This window comes from Anguilla anguilla, chromosome 18 (genome assembly GCF_013347855.1).
Source record: "Anguilla anguilla isolate fAngAng1 chromosome 18, fAngAng1.pri, whole genome shotgun sequence".
Classification (NCBI taxonomy): Eukaryota; Metazoa; Chordata; class Actinopteri; order Anguilliformes; family Anguillidae; genus Anguilla; species Anguilla anguilla.
The window spans coordinates 25,893,774-25,914,373 of record NC_049218.1 but is presented as its reverse complement, the minus strand read 5'-3'; the positions used below and the strand labels follow the sequence as shown (position 1 = coordinate 25,914,373).

General features: G+C 47.8%; 2 protein-coding genes and 1 non-coding gene across 6 annotated transcripts in view; all 3 read right to left on the bottom strand.

The window, feature by feature from the left end:
* Positions 1 to 515: 515 nt before the first annotated feature.
* Positions 516 to 4,934, bottom strand: LOC118217878 (mitochondrial import receptor subunit TOM20 homolog). The gene is made up of 6 exons (XM_035400039.1): positions 4,816 to 4,934; positions 4,583 to 4,739; positions 3,777 to 3,823; positions 3,011 to 3,092; positions 2,317 to 2,459; positions 516 to 985 (listed from the first exon to the last, which is right to left on the bottom strand). Exons 2-6 carry the CDS (start codon positions 4,704 to 4,706, stop codon positions 941 to 943), a joined length of 441 nt encoding a protein of 146 aa, XP_035255930.1. The 5' UTR covers positions 4,707 to 4,739; positions 4,816 to 4,934; the 3' UTR covers positions 516 to 940.
* On the bottom strand, positions 2,732 to 2,865 carry LOC118218619. The gene has a single exon (XR_004763499.1). It is a non-coding gene; the product is annotated as a small nucleolar RNA SNORA14 (small nucleolar RNA).
* A 3,199-nt stretch (positions 4,935 to 8,133) lies between the features above and the next one.
* Positions 8,134 to 20,600, bottom strand: part of arid4b (AT-rich interaction domain 4B) — a 52,440-nt gene continuing 39,973 nt past the window's right edge. For 3 of the 4 annotated variants that reach the window (XM_035400035.1, XM_035400037.1, XM_035400036.1), the window contains exons 17-24: positions 17,976 to 18,155; positions 16,536 to 16,620; positions 16,111 to 16,318; positions 13,635 to 14,846; positions 12,695 to 12,805; positions 11,893 to 12,087; positions 10,999 to 11,145; positions 8,134 to 10,347 (exon numbers count right to left, since the gene is read on the bottom strand). In XM_035400035.1, the coding sequence (XP_035255926.1) occupies positions 10,199 to 10,347; positions 10,999 to 11,145; positions 11,893 to 12,087; positions 12,695 to 12,805; positions 13,635 to 14,846; positions 16,111 to 16,318; positions 16,536 to 16,620; positions 17,976 to 18,155 (2,287 nt within the window). In that variant the 3' untranslated portion in view covers positions 8,134 to 10,198. The remainder of the gene's footprint in view (positions 10,348 to 10,998; positions 11,146 to 11,892; positions 12,088 to 12,694; positions 12,806 to 13,634; positions 14,847 to 16,110; positions 16,319 to 16,535; positions 16,621 to 17,975; positions 18,156 to 20,600) is intronic. The other variant, XM_035400038.1, reaches the window with a different exon arrangement.

The following is a 20,600-nucleotide window of genomic DNA, read 5'->3' as shown; positions in this document are numbered from 1 at the left end:
CTGTATATAACATCTAGGTACTAAGTGCTGACCCTTACGATCTCACGATAAAGCAAAAAGCCACAAACAGGCTTGCATCCTACTTCACAAGTTTCATACACATATTATTGTAATGGCACAGATCAAAGACTTTCAATGTCAGAAAAAAAGAAATAAGAAAAAAGAAAAAAGAAAAAAAAAAGTATGATTTTAAATGCATAAAAATATCTCTGCAAAATACTCTCTGTAAATCTTACCTTTTCATGAATGAGTTTAAGGATGCAGAAAGCTGACCGAAAGGATGTCATTCTTCATTCCTTCACGGTGCTCGGATTCGGGTGCAAGCTCCGTGTTTACAGTGGAACCCCCCCCCCCCCCCACGCATCACACCCGTTACCAGGGGCGTCGACAGCAACATCACGTTTTCCCTTGGAAGCAGAGCGTGTGCAAACCTCTCCTTACAGCAGAACACCCACAGCCATACCGCACAGAGGACTATATTTAGTTTGCATTTCACAAAATTATAGAGAAATAAATGCAATTTTTAAATGTTTTATTTTAACTTTAATTGGGAGTTCTGTCCAAATATGGGACAGGTTAGAAACTCATTTGGACAGGCGCACGAGTTTGCGGTTTTTTTCCAGCTTATCTGCGAGTAGGATTTCACATTTGACGTGCCCATTACACACCCTTCCCTTCCAGGACATGAACTTCAAGGACTCACGAACGCAGCAATCGTTGACATAACCTCAGACGAAGCGGAAGGGGGGTGGTGTCAAAATAAACAAAGACGGACTAAAACAGTTGCATGAGGGGACAGAAAATGGGCGTGTGGAAGTACAGTTCAGAAACTCTCTTTCGGCTTTTGACGCCTGGAGTCCATGGGGGGGGGGCGGGGCTTCGGAGAGGGGCGGAGTCGGTGGACGGTGAAGGTTGGGAGCCAGTGGCCGGCTCCGCCCTCTTACTCGATGTCGTCTTCAGCCAAGCTCTGCGCAGTGACGATCCGCTGCAAAACCAGAGACGGGTGTGTGACATCACAATATAATCACAACATGTGTGATGTGCACAAACTTCATTCATGTATTATACATGCCAAGAACTAAGACCTTAGACATGAAGGAAGAGCAGCCAACTACCGCCAACACTGACCCTTTCAAAAAATCTCAATTAATGTCCAAGAGGTAGGGTCTCCAAGAGCCACTGTAATAAGACCCTCAACTTATATAATTCAGGGTCTTGTTACTCTTATGTGTATGTATGTATGTGTGTGTGTGTGCGCGCGCGCGTGCGTGTTCGTATAACTTTAATAACCCTAGGTTTGTTTCTATAGCACTCCCTCTTCCAGATGCTAAGGTCAGCAAACAAAGGGAATTTACAAGAATACATTATTAAACTATGTATTATTTTGAAGGGAATGTAAATATTTTAATGCCTACACACTGCACTGCCACATCAAATCTCACACTTCCCCTCCACAGAATCGCAGAGACGGGTGCCTCTAATAAACTAACAAATTAAAAAACTAAAATATCAAACGACAGAGGCCACATAACGGATACTGCCTGCGATCGGTAGACTGATTCCAGTGGTATTAGGAAAAGAAGCCAAGAATGACTTTCTCCATCCTATTATAATAGATCTCTAGTTCATAAACTGCAGGAGGATGGAAGTTGAGAAGCTCGTAAAGGACACGCTGTACCGATATTAACTTGACATCATAAAAAAAGCTGGCATTAATCTCCATGGCGATGGGATTATTAGCACTGCCACGTCAGGGCAGCCAGGAAAATCCACTCTATTACCATCGTGCAGACAGGGCTCCAAGGTCAATTAAATGCAAGTCACCAGACTTGATTGGAAAAAAAATCCATTTAGCAATTTTCCAAAGTACAAAATGACTGAATAATGGTGTACCTCTGAAGAAAGAGGTCAGGAGACGCGAAGCCAGCAGTTCTACCTGTCTGTGCAGCTTAAGGCCTCCGCTTCACTGGTACATGGTCAAAGCAGGCTCTTTAATCCTCTAAAGTGCTCCAGTCTCCTTTGAGCGGACCGGTACCCTCTGGAGTTCTTAGGGATTATCCATTCCCCTCAGTACAATTTTGAATTTTAGACTCACCGAATTTGAAGGGAGAAATGGTGTGTATTAGCAGGAACTGCAACCAAGAAGTACCAATAAAATAGGTATCACTCATTCACCGAGTGACCGCTACCTGTTGGTAGCATGCTAACGTGCTAACGGAAAGACCTGGAACGGCTTGAACAGTTATGCCTTGGCGATACCAGTGGCTAGCTCCGGCTAGCACTGCTCGCACATGCCCCCCTTGGGCTCTGGCTCACCTGGCTGATGGTGGGGAGCTTGGTTAGAAGCATCTGGAACACGGGCGCGGGGAGGGTCTGCTGCAGCACCTGCAGCAGCTGCTGCGGCTGGCCACACACCGCGATGGCGTTGGTCAGGTGATCCACTCCCTTCACGAAGTCGCCTGAGGAGGGGGACAAAGGAGGCGGATTCAGTCCTGCGGCCAACCAAAGAACTCGATCTCTTCTGAGGTTCAGACCATTTTCCATTGAGAACTACGACTGAATGAGAGTGAATTATCTGAAAACAAAATTCTCCTTCACAAAATGCATCAGAGTATGAAAATATAATTAAGCAACGTGTATGATGTCTGCACGCAGAAACAGAGTTATGGAGGGAGAAAACCTTGATGTGAAATAAAACACAGAAACACACAAGCCCCATAAAGAAAAACACGATTGTCCAAGAAACAAATTGGCAAAGAGCCACTTGAACAAGACCCTTCATTTTGGATATTTCAAGGTTTGTTATCGCATCCTTCCTTGTCCCAGAAGCTACGATCAGCAACTGGGGGGTTTATAAGAATGCACAATCAAGACTGTTTTCCAAGTCACATAGTCAAACTCGAATTTGTCAAAGGTCCCACTGTAGGACAAAGGGAAATGACCCAATACCATCCTGGTGCACCTACACGGCTCATGGTGAAAGACTCAGCCAACATGGACTGCAACTCACCTTGTGCCAGCAGCTCCTCGCCCAGCTGAATCTCCTCCAGGAAGAACTTCTGCACGGCCTCAGCGTCCTTCAAGTCCGGCAGCTGGAACCCAACAAACCACAAACTCTGCATGGGCCGAGACGTGCCACGTCCATTTTACTTGCCCCGCCCCTTCCGCCAGCAACACAAGGCCTCTGTGGTGATTCTGACAGAAGGTGGTTTGCCTTAAGGAGGTATGTGTTTTTGCACTTTGGTCTTTTGAAACCACACTGTTTAAAACATGAACATAATCAGAGCTGGTGGTCCAATATCATCCAGCAGCCAAAGTACATTTTCCAAGTGGGTTTTTGACCGTGCTTCATATAACCGTGTTAGCACATGCTAACCATGAACTGGAGACCACAGCCACATACACAGCGAGATCAAACATTAAGGTGCTATATTCATTTTAATGGCTGGTAAACTTTCTGTCTGGCACCAATATGCTATACTGTTCCAGTCTGTGCTAAACCAGTTTTGGGTTAAGAGTAAAAGCCCCTTACCTATCAAAGTCAGGACTAGAAATTGGAAATACTTTACCTTAGAAAAAAGTAGAAAACATATATGCCATCTCAGTAAATAAAGAAACATCTGATAACCTAACATGAAGGCAGTAATGAAATAAGTTACAAAAAGAACTAAGATCTCAAATTTAAGACGTGTAGAGACTGCTCATGCTGTGAAGAGAATTCTTAAGTTGTAAATTCTGCCCTTGTTTTTACAGAGAATGCATCAAATCTTTCCTACCTTGGCCAGTCCAGATTTCTCCTTGACTGCCCTCTGCTTCCTTCTCCCTGGTGAGCAATAAATGCACATTTGTGAAAGTGTACAACTTCTTCCATTGACTGGAACGGCATCGCATCTGCATAGATATTTCTTTTCAGCCAAGTTGCCTGATGTGTTATTCAAATTTAAGTTAATTTCGAAGTGGAACTGCTTCTAGGTTAAGAGGAGCGACATTAATCTACCTGACGAGCTCAGTGATGTGGGAGGTGCAGATTTGCCTGAAGGTAAGCAGTCGACGAGAATCAAATAAATCTTTGCAGACACCTGTAGTAATGAACTTACATAAAATGCATACTATCTATCTAGAAGATAGCCATGTGATAGAAATATTGTGGATATCTAGCTGCCAACTTAACTTGTTCTTTAAATGTGCATAGAGCGCTATCGAGTCACTTCTTTCCCATAGTCTAGTATTTTTTTTTTTTTTTTTTTACATGAAAGAACACTGCAAGTTCGCTGCCGTCAGTGAATGTACACGTGACAGGCAATTCTTCCTCAGCTAGCTCGATAGAAAGTGGCCCTTTCGGATTTAAACTGAATTGACGGGACCCTGATAAAATGGCTAGAATACTAACGTATCGTTACTTAGTTTTCCATCTCCGAATCTAGCTCTTAGCTAACATTACCGAGCTACATCAGACGACGCCCTGTCCAGAAAGCATCGGGGGCATGCGTAATCGGTAAAGACACAACGGCCTTGTAGGAAGTTAAGTTCAAGGTCCTCCTTTTAGTTTCAACAGCCACCAGAATAAGCCAGCAACACTTACGTTCCCGGAGCCTTTTTTTGAAGTTCGGGTCACTCCTCCGTTTCCTGTCGAAGTAAATGCAGTAGCCGATGAACACAGCCCCGCAGACCCCGGCAGCAATCGCGCTCGTTTTACCGCCCATCATATCCAGGGAGCGTCAAGTTGCCTTTCTGTGGCCCTAAATTAGAATGCTAGTTACGAAAAATCAGAACAAATGCACAGCATTAAATGATAAAAAACCGAAATTCCATTACCGTAACCTGGCCAGTCTGAACACCCAACCTGGTGGTCACATCCCTTTCCGTTGGCAATAAGGACCCATTCTTCTTGTACCGATTGTGCTGCCCCGACAGGTCGCCTGATTGATAATACTTGGTAAACACGGTGGCTAGAATACATTTTATAGTACTTGCCTAAAACTATGCCATCGTATCTTAATATGTCCTTGAAATGTACTAATAATAAACGCGAATAAATTACAATTCATCATTTTCTTTAAACATTTGAGAGGCGTCTTTCAGGTAGCTGAAAGCACGCAATAGAATAGACGTTAACGCGCAGTCGCTATAGAGACAGTGTCACATAATTAAGGCCACGCCTACGATTTTGGAAAACAATCTTTTACTAGTGCCCGTCTGCAGCATACGAATCCTTCTCATCTTCTCTCCATAGAGTTATTATTAGCAGTGGGTTAATTTACAGTATTGTGAAAATGCCGAAAGGTTGTTGCGTGGTAGGCTATAGAAATGACAAGGCCAAGAACCCAGATCTGAAGTTCTATGTGCTCCCGTGCAAAAAGAACGAGTCAATGAGAAGAAAGTGCATTCAGACCATAAGACGTGAGGGGAAAGGAGGAAATTATGTGGGATCCTGAATCAAGGCATATCTGCATTTGTACAAAGGTATATCATCTTCCGTGAAATTAATCACCGTTTCTGACTCAGCCTCTTTCAGCTAATTAAAGTAACAAGTAGCCTACTTACCGGTGACAAAACTTAAAATCAGGGTTGTTGGTTATGTGTACAGCCCACCACACAACTTTTCAACAAGGGCCACCAGAGGGCAGGTCTATACATTAGTCTGAGTGAAGTTTGTATGCTGAGCAAACTTCACTTATTTTAGTAAGTGCTTGCTTTTTTGTTTAAAGATGGAGACATTTTAACGATGTAAAATTCAGTTTCCTTCAGCAATATAGTAAATTTAGGCTTTCAGTTTTTTATCTTTAATAAATTAGCAAAAATTTCTGAAGACCCGTTTTCGCTTTGTCATTATGAGGTGTTGTGTGTAGATTGCTGAGAATAAAAAAAGAATTTAATCAATTTTAGAATAAGGCTGTAACGTAACAAAATGTGGAAAAAGTGAAGGGGTCTTTTTTTTCTTCCTGTTCCTACTGCAAGTCGTGAAATGCTAACGCATTAGGATTAGACTACATTTCTGAACAGCAATGTTAAAAAACACAATACACATTTGAACTTAGTATAGATCATATGGCCATGTATTTCATAGATTTGGTCCTCTCGTGTGAATATGTTTCGCAGCGAGATTTGAGGATCGTCTCACTTGCTGGAATGTCTCTTATATGGATCAGGGCTACCAGGCTGATCACAAGCCAAACTAATGTGAGCCCAAACCTATGATGTACTGTGGCATAAAGGAAATCAGCAACTTGCGTCCCCAACAGTTTATTCAAGAAAACTATAAAACTGCTGCCCTCTTATATAGCCTTGAAAAAGAAATGAAATATAAATTTGGATGTTTCCGATCAGAAAGTATTCCATCCATTTCAACACAAGTGAGTGTTTGTGTTGTGATTCTTGGTTAGTAGAATCAACTTGAACAAGTTATTTAGTCCCCATCTATAGTTTAGATTATTTAGTCCCCCATTTAGTTTATGCCCCATCTGTCTGTTCCTCACACTTTTGCAAGTTACACTTGTAAGAGAAGGGCATTTGCTGAATGAATGTAATGTAAAGCTGAAAAAAAAAAAAAACTTTTGGATAATGACCAAAACAAGGTAACCTGGTAGTCAGCTTTATTCACACATAAACCATGTGAAATCAGGAGGACTAACTATTCAGTGAACTGGAAAAAAAAGCTCAAGCCGGCTGTGCTGGTATTGATCCGTTTGCAGGGCCAAATTCCTGTCCAGCAGAGGACCTGCTCCAGAAGTTCCTGTCGCACAGCTTCGAACAGAACACTCAGCAAGCTACATTGCATGGATGCTAGGGAAACTTTCAATGCTGCAAACTACCAAACTACACTATGTTCAAATGATAGGAGTTTGCTTCTTATAGCCAGCATATTTGAGTAATAATCCAATAGGCGTAACTGCAAAAAATGATGTTATGGTATATCTTGTTTTCCTAGAGCGTTAATTAAACACATTGAATACAAGTATGTTGGATGCTGTTGGTGATGCACCAGTCCATGATTTAAACCCTGGTCTTAACACAATCAAGTATTCTACACCACATTTCTGAACATCAAAAGATGACAAAAAAATCTTCACAAACTATGGTATTTATTTCAAACAGGCTTCTTTTTGCTTACATTTGTACAATAAATTACACAATGTCCATCCTCTGAAGAATCTAATAAATACTTTTAGAGCTTTCTTTATAAGCTTTGTCCCCCCCCCCATCCCCTCTCTCTGAACATTTTTGTAAAGAGTCATAAAACTTTACAGCCCAATGTACAAGTGTGTAAATACTTTTTAACCCAACGGTTTAACACAAAAAAAGAAATCTGCTCATACAAGCAGCACAAACAAAAACCGAAGCTGATTTTGCTAGAAAAAGTACGAAAAAGGGAAAACTTAAAACCGTCCCACACGAAAACAGCAAAACCAGGGAGAAAAAAAAAGAAAGAAAAAAAAAGACATGCACTTGCTCTTCTGAAGATGTGCACAGAAGCTACAGATAAAATAGTAAAACGGTATGTACAGAATTAACAGTGCAAGATATTAAATAGCTTTACCCCAAACACACTTCTCAATATACAAATGTATTACAAAGGCATACAATTACATACAAGTGCTGAATAGAACAGGGCTTCAGAACAGGTTTATCTTACAACTGTTTATACAAAGACAGAAGAGCCTGTTGCTCCATTCAGAATAGCACACGGAGATTTCTCGCCTGTGCTCTAATAAATGCAGATTCGCAACATTATAACCCTTTATTTTGTACAGGAACAAAAGAAACGGGAGGAGGGGTGGGAAGGAGGTGCCTGGGAGGTCAAGAGTCAAGATGGTGTTTTGTGAGAACTGTGGGCCGTCTTTAAAATAACACCGTTGTTTACTGAACTAGGGCTGACGCATGCGCAGTGAAACACGCACAAGCGCACGCACGCACGCACGCACGCACGCACGCACAGGACCGGTCTAAACTTCTTAACCGTGCCACTTCTCTGCAGTAGGACTTGTTGGAAGTGCTGGTTGATGTCGCCCTTACAGGAGACAGACAGACAGACAGACAGACAGGCTTTTCTTGTGATCGAGTGAATGGTTACACAGAAATCTGCAGCCACATTTGGGTACAGTAGAATTTGGAGGAGATAAATGTGGGGGGGGGGGGGGGGGGGGCTGGCTATTTTTTTTTTGTTTTTAAAGACACGCCCTTTTCATGATGTTAAAAGCACACCCCGCCCCGTCGTGAGGGTTTGCAGTGACCTCCGGAAGGACAGTTATGGCTGTAAAAACGGATAAAACAGCAGGTCCAACTGTAACCTTGAACAAGGGAATTCATGAAATTTCACCTAAAAAAACCCTGTAACATCGAGAAGACGTGAAGAAATAACTGGCCGTCTAACAGAACATTTAATCGACGCTCTTTTAACATTCTACTGCCTCATTATTTAAAAATGATTCTCTTGGTATATTCATAAAATACGTTTGATCATGGCCACCAAAAAAAAAAAAAAAAAAAATTTCTTTTTATATTGTCAAGTGCATGTCTCTCCTCATTACGTTGTACAATCGCCCTTTTAAGGGTCAATTTCATCATAAATGCATGAATATTTCAAACTTGTTTAAATACAAATCAGCATCTGTTTTTGTAATACATCTGAACAGCCCTTTACACTTCTGCAGTCTTCACACACTGGTGTTCAGCGTTTTTGTAAACAAGAAGTGAAGAGAACCTCTGTAACTGCAGGACTGGCAGGGCTAGGCCGCACGCGCTCAGATGTGGCCAAATGCTCGCACTGCATTGTGGGTATTTAAGAGTGCCCCGAAGAGAAATTACAAGGCACTGCAGTATCGCTTTCGACTTAATAATGTTTTTTGTCAGTAAACTTTTTCTGAGGAACAGGCTTCTTGGGACACCGGCCCCTTCGAGCAGGAAGAGAATGGCGCTAACGTTGCTGCTGCGAGGTTTCTGTGGGTCTAAGAAAAACACAGGGCCCGACCACAGTGTGCAGGGACCACCGTTCAACAGGGGAGGGGCTCGGGGGAAAGCGGAGAGACCGGGGGGGTGGAATCGTCACCATTAACGCTGCTTTCTGAAGCGATGCTGCATTTGATTTTCTGTTCCCTCATGAAGCACATCTGGGGTGTACTTTCAGTGAGTAGAAAAGTGCCCACCGTATAAGCTGAAGGCAACTTGAATTCAATCCCGTCTGAATCCCAAAACGAACGCAATCAAATTGGAAATAATTATTGCTTGAAGAAAACAACTTCAAAAATCCGTTAAACATCAACATAACAGGTTCATTGTACTTTTTTTTTATACACCCCCATTTATAAAAGTGCACTTAAGTGCAGTTAGCTTGCCGAGAAAACAGTTGTCATTAGAAAATAGTGCTTAATTCAGTTTTTCTTACAGGTTTGTTTGTGCCTCTAGTATGTAGAGTAGACATTTTGTGTTTTAAAGTCCAAGTCTCAAAAGCAGGCTATGTCCAAATATTGCCTTGGAAAAGAAGATTTTTAAGTGACCAAGAACAAATCTAATTTTGCTGTAACTTCAATTGGAATACTAGCAAGTGGTAAAATTTCATAACTCCTTTTGGGGAAAAGGAAAAAAAAAACATCAATGAATAAAGGGTAGCCTTATCTGATTATCTGTCACACACAGTGAACAAACCCTGCTCTGGAGCAGGATGTGGTTAGCCTACTGTAATACTGCTAACTAGCTAGCTGGTGCAGCAAACAAGTAAACGCAGGTGGTGTCTGACGACTGAGGGCACGACGACTTCTCAACGCTTAGGGAAATACAGAGACGAGATACGCTAGCCAAGTACTGTACTGAGTCACAACGCTGGTTAAAAATACATAAGCAACATTTGTAATGTTTCCTGAATTTGAATAAATATTAGGTACATAAAACTGTCTTTTCAGCTATTTCACACATCACACAAACAGGGAATTCAGCTACAGTGTGTGCATGTCTGACTGTGGGTGGATATCACCCATTTTTAAAATGGTTTACAGGCTACACTTCATTTTCAGCCCCTCCCCCCCCTCTCGGTTATGTTACCATGTCAACTGAGCGTTCAGCTCAAAGGAATATTTGGTGAGACTTGGACTTTAAAAGGAGCAGGGGTCTGGGAGCAAAGGGTGGGGGCGGAGCCAGGGGCCAGGGGGCGGGGTTGCGCGGACGCTGGCTAAGTGCAGAGTGCTTTGGGCCGCTGGGCGTCCTGTCACCTGCACTCCACAGACACCCCAGAGTTCTGAGAGGACCCCGAGACGGTGGGTTCCGCCAGGGTCAGCATGACGGCCGCTGTGAGAGAGCTGGAGGACGGGGAGGAGGAGGAGGAGGATGAGGAGGAAGAGGACGCTGCGACCGTACCTGTGAGAAGGGAAACAGTTACATCACCGCGTGAACCGCCGTCGCCACTATTCACACGGTTTCTCCTCAAATCAGAAGCAGATTTTCCATTATATTTCAATATCATTCTAAAAACAGATTTATAATTTAAGAGATTTATGATTTAATTTTGGCACTGACTATTTCACCATTTTATTTTTGGTGAAATAGTGAGTGCTCCTTTGAGCTACAGGGACACTTTGGCAAGGCAAACATTATTTGAAGCAGCATTATTAAAGATACATACACACCTTACTTTATATTTACCAATGCCATTCGGTTGTAGAAATAATGTACACACCAGTGACCCAATCCAATTAGTTAACATTACCATCACTGTTATTGCTAGCCATGATAGTGACCGACATTGAGCTGGTGAGAAAGATGTTGGCCTTTAAAAACTTTAAAGGCCTTTAAAATTTGGCTGACTTTTCAAGGACAACGTAATAGCTGATCTCTCTTTATGACTTTATAAAATTAATACATTTTCGAGGGTTTTCAAGGACAGTGGAAACCCAGTCACGCCTATTGCGCTCCGCGTAACTCTGGATACACAGTGAATTGTGGGTCGATACGAGTACGAAATGCAGTAATTAAAATGGCGGTAAGAGGAACGGCGGACGGGAGACTCACTTTCCCGCTCTTTTTTCTTCATGCGCTTCCGCCTGCGGTCTATGGAGGCCACCTCCGACTTGAGCGAGAGGTAGTGGTTGCGAATGTCCTGGAGCTTCTCCTGCAGGAAGGAGATCCGCTCCAAGCTGGTCATCTTCTCCAGGTCGGCTGCGGGGCACGAGACATTGTCAGAGACGTTACACTACAGGCCTTTAGCAGACGCTCTTATCCAGAGCGACTCACACAACGTTTGCATCCATTTACACAGCTGGATATATACTGAAGCAATGCAGGTGAAGCGCCTTTCTCAAGGGTGCAACGGCGGTGTTCTGCTCGGGAATCGATCCGGTGACCTTTAGGTTACAAGACCGGCTGCTTGCCCATAATACCACACTGCTGCTCTACGCTAAAGCACAGCTGTTCAGAGCGCGGGATAAACGCAGCTGTGTGGGCGGGCGGCTGAGCTTTCCGAACTTCATTACATTACATTACAGGCATTTAGCAGACGCTCTTATCCAGAGCGACTTACACAACTTTTACATAGCATTTTACATTGTATACATTTATACAGCTGGATATATACTGAAGCAATGCAGGTTAAGTACCTTGCTCAAGGGTACAACGGCAGTGTCCTTACCCGGGAATCGAACCTACGACCTTTCGGTTACAAGCCCAGTTCCTTACCCACTGTGCTACACTCCGTCCTGGCAAAATTCGCCAAGTTCTCCCTTCAACGCCGGCGGTGTAAACAAGCCAAATGTAAGCACTCCTTCCACTCAGAGCACCTTGCAGACCTGCAGCTGGGTTTGGGCACTGGGTCCTGGACCTTACGTTCAGCGTACGGTTTAAAGGTTTTTGATTGGCGGGATGAGACGCGAGGAGAGAGGGTGCGGAGGGCGTGAGCGGGACACTCACACATCTGAAAGCTCCACTTGTAGACGCGCGGCGTGCGACCCTGGTGCTCCGCGTCCCCGTGCTTGTGGTACCGGTGACCAGCAGGGGGCGTCCTGCCGGGGCACTTGGGCGCGGCGGCGGCGGCGGTGGTCTTAGGGGCGGGGGATTTGGCAGTGTTCTCGCTGGTGGAGTGGTCCTCGCTGTCGCTGCTGTGGGCTACGGGAAAGGGAGGAAGCGCAGAGTCACACGGGCAGACAAGAACCAGAACCAGAACCAGAACCAGGAACCAGAAACCACATTTCAGCATGCTCATCTCAGGACAGCCCCCCCTGCCCCTGCCAAGCCCTACCCCAACCGCGTCCCAGACCGCATCTCTCCCCGACCCTAGATTACGTCCGAAACTCGGACATGCGGCCAAGCCGAACGTGCGATTTAGAGCTCGGTCTAAGAGTGCTCTCAACACACTTAGCGTACGGTCGAGGAGAAACGTGTCTCGGACAGACGCCTGGGCCGAACAGCAATAAGGCGGTTGTAAACCATTCCGCACGATTACGCAGCTCTTCCTAACCGACGCCCGGTGGTCTCCTGCCACGTACCAGACGAAGAAGAACAAGCGCCGGATGCTATGCGCTCACGATAAATCCCGTTGGTTCCGAATGGGAACCGGTTTAAACCGAAATTCGTGGGACCGTTTCAAATCAAACCTCACAAAGAGGGGAGCTGATTAAGATTGCGCCTGCAGGAAGCTTCACGCGGCGGAATATGAATTAGCGGGAACCCCACTGGGAACCGGGGGGGAGGGAGTTGGGACGGCCTCGCGTACCCATTTTCCGGCTCTTCTTGGGGGGGGTGCCCGAGTTCTTGTGGCTCCGTTTGTGTTTCTTTGACGCTCCGCCCCCCTGGGAGTCCTTCTGCTGCTTCTGATTGGCCAGCGCTGCGTGAGAGGCGAGCGAAACACAGGTCAGCACAAACACACCCCGTCTCAGCTGTGAGAACTCACACAGAGCTGCTGCAGTGTGGGATTCAGCTCTGAACCTTCAGCTTCCCTTCTGCAATGAACTATCCATACGTTACAATACAAAAACTCTCTATATGTTACAATACAAAAACTCTCTATACATAATAATACAAAAACTCTATACGTTACAATACAAAAAGTCTCTATATGTTACAATACAAAAAGTCTCTATATGTTACAATACAAAAACTCTCTATATGTTACAATACAAAAACTCTCCATACATAATAATACAAAAACTATCCATATGTATCAATACAAAAAGTCCCTATATGTTACAATACAAAAAGTCTCCATATGTTACAATACAAAAACTCTCTATATGTTACAATACAAAAAGTCTCTATACGTTACAATACAAAAACTCTCCATACATAATAATACAAAAACTATCCATATGTAACAATACAAAAACTATCCATATGTAACAATACAAAAACTCTCCAACAACATCCCTTCATTTAGGCCTCCCCTTGAAAATGGATATCCCTGAACAATCTGTTTTCTTTATACAAGGGGTCCCTGACACAGGGTCTGCTGGTTTTTATTTTCACTTTAAGAGCAACCAATTTAGCCCCAGGAAACCAGACGAAGCCAGCTGAATGATTAATCAAGGCAGCTGAGTACACAGCGTTAAATAGTAACACAGTTTAGCGAAACCTGTGGCTCTCCAGGGCCAGGGTTCTGGGACCGGGCCGTCACCCCCCCCCAGCTCCGCCCCCCCCGGGACTCTGGCCACACCCACCTGCGGCTCGGGCTCTCTGCTGGCCGTCGTGCTGGCTGCTGCAGCTGCTGTTGCAGGAGAGGCTGCCGCCGAAGGCCATGGAGGGGGACCCGGGCCTGTCCTCCTGGGGGAGCTCTCCCCCCAGGCTCTCCACCTCCACCGTGCTGCTGTCCGTCTCGCTGCGCCCCCCCATGCTCTCCTCCAGCGGGGGGCCCGGGACGCGGGGGGAGGCCTCGGGGGCGGGGTCCAGCGAGGGCGGGGGAGGGGCCGGGGGCGGGGCGGGGCTCAGAGTCCGACGGGGGCTGCCGGCCTGGGCGGCCGGGGACTCGGGGGTGGTGGGGGGCGTGTTGAGGACCGAGTTGCTGCCGCTGCTGGGGGAACCCCGGGTTTTGTGGGGCTCTGGGGTCCCCCGGCCCGCCTCGCCGTCCCGCGCCGGGTCGCCCGCCCGCGGGTCCTCGGCCGGAGACACGGCGGGCGGGGGGGAGTTGGCCGCCTCCGTGTCGGAGTCGGAGAAGAGCTCCTTGAGCGTCTTTTTGGGCCACTGGGCCTGGATGCTGGACCACACGTCCTTCTGGCCCTTCCCCCGGCCGCCAGCCGACCTCTCGTCCCCGCCCAGCGCCAGCTTGGGCCGCTTTTCGGGGACCTCCCAGAAAGCCGAGGACCGCCCCCCCTTTGTCTTCTCCTTCAGCCCGTTGTACTTCTTGGAGGGGGTGCCCTTGGCTTTGCCGCGCCGCCCTCCCGCCTCGGGGCTGGGCTCCGCGGGCCCCTCCCCCTCGTCCTCCGAGCTGCTGCTGCCGCTCGTCTCCCCCCGCGGCCCCGCGCTTCTCTCCTCCGGCCTCTGGGGGGAGCCGTGGGGCAGCCAGTCGGCGGTCCTGCCGCTCCTGGGCCTGCTCCGGGACGCTCCCTTCGGAGGGCGCTGCCCGGGGGCCTCCGCTTTGCGCTTTCTGCTGGCCCCCTCCCCCTGGGGCTCCGGGGGGCCCCTGCGCTTCCCGGGCTCCGTGCCCTCCTGGCCGTCGGGCCCCAGGACCCGCTCGCCTCCGGGCCCCCCAGGTCCCCCCCTGCACCCCCCCGGCAGGCCCCTGCTGCCCTCCCAGTGCTCCGGAACACGGGGCCCCTCCGGCAGACCCGCCCTCCTGCGGTCACCATGGGAACCCAGCTGCTCATCTTCCTCCTGATCACCTTCACAGTCATCCTCCTCCTCATGTTCGCTCTCATCAGTTGAGCTCTCTGAGGCTGGAAAACAGAAATGTGTTCAACCATAACACAACAGGGCTTACATATACTTCCATCCAACCCAACCTTAACATTACAACAGCCAGGGTTCACAGTACATTTACGGTCAGCCCAGCATAAAACTGCAACAGCCAGGGTACATTTTGTCAAATGATGTGAATCACTCAGTATGACAAATATAGATAATAATAGAGAAAATCAGGAAGGGGGCAAATACTTCTTCACAAGACTGCATTACACTACAACAGCCAGGGTTTCCACAAACTGCTCCAAACATAAAGGAAAGTTTCAGCGGTTGCCGTCACTTGAACATTGTAACAGTTAATGGTGCCTGAACCCCTTAAACCCATTATTTTAACTGCAACCATATGGATTCTAAACCCAAAACAAGAGAACGATCAGAAGGTTTTTATTGAGAGGCAACGTCTTAAATTTCACAACAACCAAATCTCAATTTTCCCTGGCCACACTGGGTCCTAAACATCATGTCTATTCTGCTAACTTTAAGTTTAAATGTGAAGTAACTTTTTTTTCCTTCTCAGAGCAGACAGAGGGCGTGAAATAACGCACGTCTACGAAAAGTCTGGAGCCGGCCACCTCGCCGTTTTCTGCAGCGTTGGTTTGCGGGACGAGTGCCCGACGGGACGGGGGGACGGGGGGATTTGGGGAGTCCGCATCTGTCCCGGGACAGATGGAGAGCACCTCCACCTCCGACGGCCCGCGGGAGAAGCGCTCGCCAACGCGCCCGCTCTTTTCGGGGAGCTTCCGTTGGCGGGCGGCGACGGCGGTCCCGATCGCCGGGGCGTTCCCGCGGCGACCGACGGCTCGGCTTTTAGCTGACGCTGCGAACGTTCGGGCCTCAAAATCGGCGCGAGGGAAACGGAGACCGTTCCACCTGCCGGCCGGCCTGCGGACCCCGATTACTGCCCGGACAAAATAACCCCCAGAATGCAATCAGGCGGGAGGACTCTGGTGGAGGGGGGGAGGGACTGCACAACCACAGAAGAGGTCTTACAGAGCTGTTCCCCTAATTGCTCCAGCAGTGGCGGGCGGGGCACCTGGTCCAAAAAAAAAACCAAAAGGCTGCCTGACGGGACGGCGTCCTGGAGAAAGGACGGCCCCTCGGCACATCGACAGAGGGAAACCGGCCGTCTCACGCCACGCACCAGGAGAACAAGAAGCCGCTTTGAAAACCAGAGCAAGATCAGCCTCACGGAGGAGGAGGAAGGGGAGGAGGAGGCAGCGGTCAGATCGCTGGGGTTACCTTGCAAGCCGTTCAGAATGGACGTGATCTCGATGGACTTGGCGGCGGCGTGTTTGGGCCCTTTGTCGTTGTGCTCGTCCAGCGGGGAGAAGCCGTCGTGGGGCGGGCCGGACTTGGCGGAGCGGTGGATTCGGTGGTTTTTGGAAGGGGGGAGGTCCTCCCTGTCCGTCAGCCTCTCTAGCCTGTCCTTCTCTCTTTCCGTTTTGTTCTGCCGAATGGAACATAAACAAACAAACAAATAAATAATCATGATGCTGATCGAACGGGTGTAATAAACTCGACAGGATGCAGTCGTGTTAGAGCCACATCTTCTGTTCACATGCATCCTCCTCTTGTTCACATGCATCCTCCTCTCCTTCAAACAGACGTGCGCTCGGAAGTCAAAGTCTGGATTAGCACGGAGTCCAGGGCCAGGACGCGCTCACCTTTATTTTCTTACGATGCTTCACTTTGGGGACGTTCTTATTCGCCGGCCGCACGATCTTATCCGCTTTAACCCACTCGTCATACCTGGGGGGGCAAGACGGGCTGAGATTAATCATCTAAGAGCAGGAAAGGAGGGCAGCCACACAATACAAACACACACACACACACACACATGCGTACGTACACACACTCGCACAAACACGCACAGACATATGCACGTACACACACACATGTACACACGCATGTACGTATGTACACACACACGCACACACACGTGCACAAACATGCATGTGCACAAACATGCATGCACACACAAACACATACAATACATACACGCGCACACAAACACACACAAACACATACACACGCATGTACACACACCCACACACACACATATGCACACACAAACGCATGGGCACACAGAAACACATACGCACGCACACACGCATGCGCACACAGACACACAACACTCAGGCACAAACACAAAATTCTGTATTCTGCTCGTGACCAAAACAGGAAACAAAACAGCGCGGATGAGAACCAGCACGGATGCTGCGCGCAGTCGCTCAGGACACGAGCGCAGGGAAAACTGCCTGAAAAGACTCGCCTTTGAGCCCTCAAACAACCTGTGTAGCGTGAAATGAACGGCAAACTGAGGACAGAAAATGAACAAACAAAATGAATAAATGAAGATGGGGTGCGTCAAGTGCCTAGTCCTTCCCGCGTGTAGAGGTTCTCAAGACAGGGTATACAATCACACAAAAAACAAACAATAGCCAAAAAAGGTAGTGCCAAAAAATCTACAAATTCACCAAGATCCTTCCGGAGAACGCCACAAGACAACATTATTTCACCAAAAATTACAACCCTGACTAGCTGACAAGATCACCATTGTTCAGCACGTCTAGTAGCCGCGAACAGCAGAACTAATCTACTAAGCTGGAGAGCCTTAAGGTTAATTTTGCCTGATGTAATGTAACGGGTTCGCAACAGGGCATTTTTAACGGTCTGTCAGTACCGATTATAGCACGAGCAACAGCGTGTGTGTTCTATGTCACAGTGAAAAAACCTGGTCCATCTGTCAGCATTGGAAGTCGATCGGGGAGAGCACAGTCCCGCCTTAACTACAATGGGAAACATGTGGGAGACAGATGGGGCGCCCAGGAACTGAAGCCGCTTTTTTCTTTCCCCGAAAAGGATACACGTCAAGCCATCAACACTAATTTTTAATCTCTCAGTCCACTGCCTTTCTCTACCACTAGATGGCGACAGCATCAGCGTGATCCAACCTCAGTGCGGGACTAGGACTGGGACTTTTCCCACAGGCAAACCGAGGGAGGCTTGTGACAGAAACAGCAGTTTGGTAGCGAACATGTCCATCTAAAGGCTGCCCGCCATTGGACGGTAATGAAAGGGGAGGTGCCAGACTCCCGCCTTACCTGACGTTCCAGCCACAGTAGTGCACCAGGTACAGCACCTCTCCCCCCTCCAGGTCAGACTCTTTCACAGTGGCTTCGTACGTCTTCTGATTGCGGCCTCGCCCATACCTCACCTGCACCTTCATCCCCGCGGGGTAACTCTCAAACTCCTCCCCTTCCCCCTCCTGACTGCTGTCATCCCTGCAAGAAAGACAGTTCAGCACTCCCTCACCCTTCTTCTCCCAAAGTACCCTCGCTGCTACCTGCTAACCACACCCAGCTAACCCATAACCACTAATCACAACCAGCTAACCCATAACCACTAATCACACCCAGCTACCCCATACCCACTAATCTAACCCAGCTACCCCATACCCACTAATCACAAACAGCTAACCCATACCCACTAATCACACCTAGCTACTTTCTAATCACACCCAGCTAACTGCTAATCACACCCAACTACCACATACCCACTAATCACAACCAGCTAACCCATACCCACTAATCACACCCAGCTATCTACTAATCACACCCAGCTACCTGCTAATCACACCCAGCTACCACATACCCACTAATCACACCCAGCTAACCCATACCCACTAATCACACCCAGCTACCCCATACCTACTAATCACACCCAGCTGCCAACTAATCACACCCAGCTACCTGCTAATCACACCCAGCTACCCCATAGACACTAATCACACCCAGATACCCCATACCCACTAATCACACCCAGATACCCCATACCCACTAATCTCACCCAGCTACCCCATAACCACTAATCATACCCAGCTACCTGCTAATCACACCCAGCTAACCCATATGCACTAATCACACCCAGATACCCCATACCCACTAATCACACCAAGCAACCCCTCACCCACAAATCACACCCAGCTATCCCATACCCACTAATCACACCCAGCTACCTGCTAATCACACCCAGATACCCCATACCCACTAATCACACCCAGCTACTCCACACCTACTAATCACACCCAGCTACCACATACCCACTAATCACACTCAGCTAACCCATACCTATTAACTATACCCAGCTACCATCTAATTATACCCAGCTACCCCAAACCCACTAATCACACCAAGCAACCCCTCACCCACAAATCACACCCAGCTACTCCATACCCACTAATCACACCAAGCAACCCCTCACCCACTAATCACACCCAGCTACCAACTAATTACACCCAGCTACTCCTCACCCACTAATCATACCCAGCTACTCCTCATCCACTAATCACACCCTGCTACCGACTAATCACACCCAGTTACCCCTCAGCCACAAATCACACCAAGCAACCCCTCACCCACTAATCACACCCTGCTACCGACTAATCACACCCAGTTACTCTTTTCTGCCTCCCACTATCAATGGACTGTATTCATTTTGCTCACTTTTATTAAAAACCAATTGCCTTTCACTTCTTGAGTGTGTGCACAAAAAGCCTGAGGCTGGATGCTTTGCAAAACCCCACTGAAGGCTCAAGTACAACTCTAATGAATATCACTTGTGCCACCTGTGTAACTTGCATATGGTTTCATGTTGATCAAACTGCACTCTGGGTAATAGACTGGTTGTACTGTCTTGTATAAAATCCCCTGTCACTTACTTCACTCCCACAGGTAAGAGTAGAGTTTCCTGTTCCTGACCTGAGCCTACGCTCTGATTCTGTGGACCCAGCACCCCCAAACAACGAGGTACCGCTAATGGGGTCCCCGGTCCACAGAACGGCGTTTAGAGTGTGGGCGTACCCCTCGGCAGGGGGAGGCGCCCTGGGCGCAAGCACAGGCGTAGCCGCGGGAAGAGGGCACAGGTTGGCACAGCGAAGCGCAGCACAGCACATCAGCTCAGCCATGGCACAGACGTTAGGAAGCAGAGCACAGAAGGCAGCGGAGATCGAGGCCTCGCGACCGAAGCAGTCTCTGACACCGACAAACAACCTGCAGCTGCCACCGCCGCAGGCCACACCCCCTCAAACACCGGCCAATGGACAACAGCCTGACTACTGCTGCAGGTACACTGCTCCTCTGGTACACAACACCAGCTAATAAGTCTACTCTGACTACTCAGACTACTCGCACCAGTAAGACTGCTCCTGCTGGCAAAACTGCTCCCGGCCTCCACAGTCAGCCAGGCGGTAACCCTGTGGACATCCATACAGTAGATGGCGCTAGCGCTCATATCACCCATTTTGTTGTCAGTGGCGTGATGTCAGCTCCTCTCAGCAAATATCACAACAACCAAAACAGCTGCTGACCTCAGAAACTAGTAGCCTGGCCACGAAGGCTATGTCCCCTGACTACTGCATAATAATATCAACCTCTAGATAGACAATAAACAAAAACTGCTCTGATACCCCTAATACGGTTGAGAGAAAGGTACAGGCTACTGAAGCTCATTAGACCTGCATTCTCAACATCACAACGTGAACATCACTCAACGTACGAATCGTCTGCGCGCATCGAGTACGAACCAGCCAGATGGCTCCCCAGGCCAAACTTCAACCAAACCACAAACCACAAACCACGGGGGGGTCAAGCAGACCAGACTAAAATGGAACTTTGAATGGGCCAATCAGAAACAAACAGCTTCACAGACAGAGGAGGTGAGTTTGCCAG

What these genes read in the sequence shown, in the direction of transcription:
- LOC118217878 (XM_035400039.1), bottom strand. Translation starts at nt 4,706, where the DNA reads ATGATGGGCGGTAAAACGAGCGCGATTGCTGCCGGGGTCTGCGGGGCT. An exon ending in CAAAAAAAGGCTCCGGGAAC is followed by an intron (nt 3,824 to 4,582) that starts GTAAGTGTTGCT and finishes ATTGCTCACCAG; the next exon opens with GGAGAAGGAAGCAGAGGGCA. An exon ending in AGAAATCTGGACTGGCCAAG is followed by an intron (nt 3,093 to 3,776) that starts GTAGGAAAGATT and finishes GTTGGGTTCCAG; the next exon opens with CTGCCGGACTTGAAGGACGC.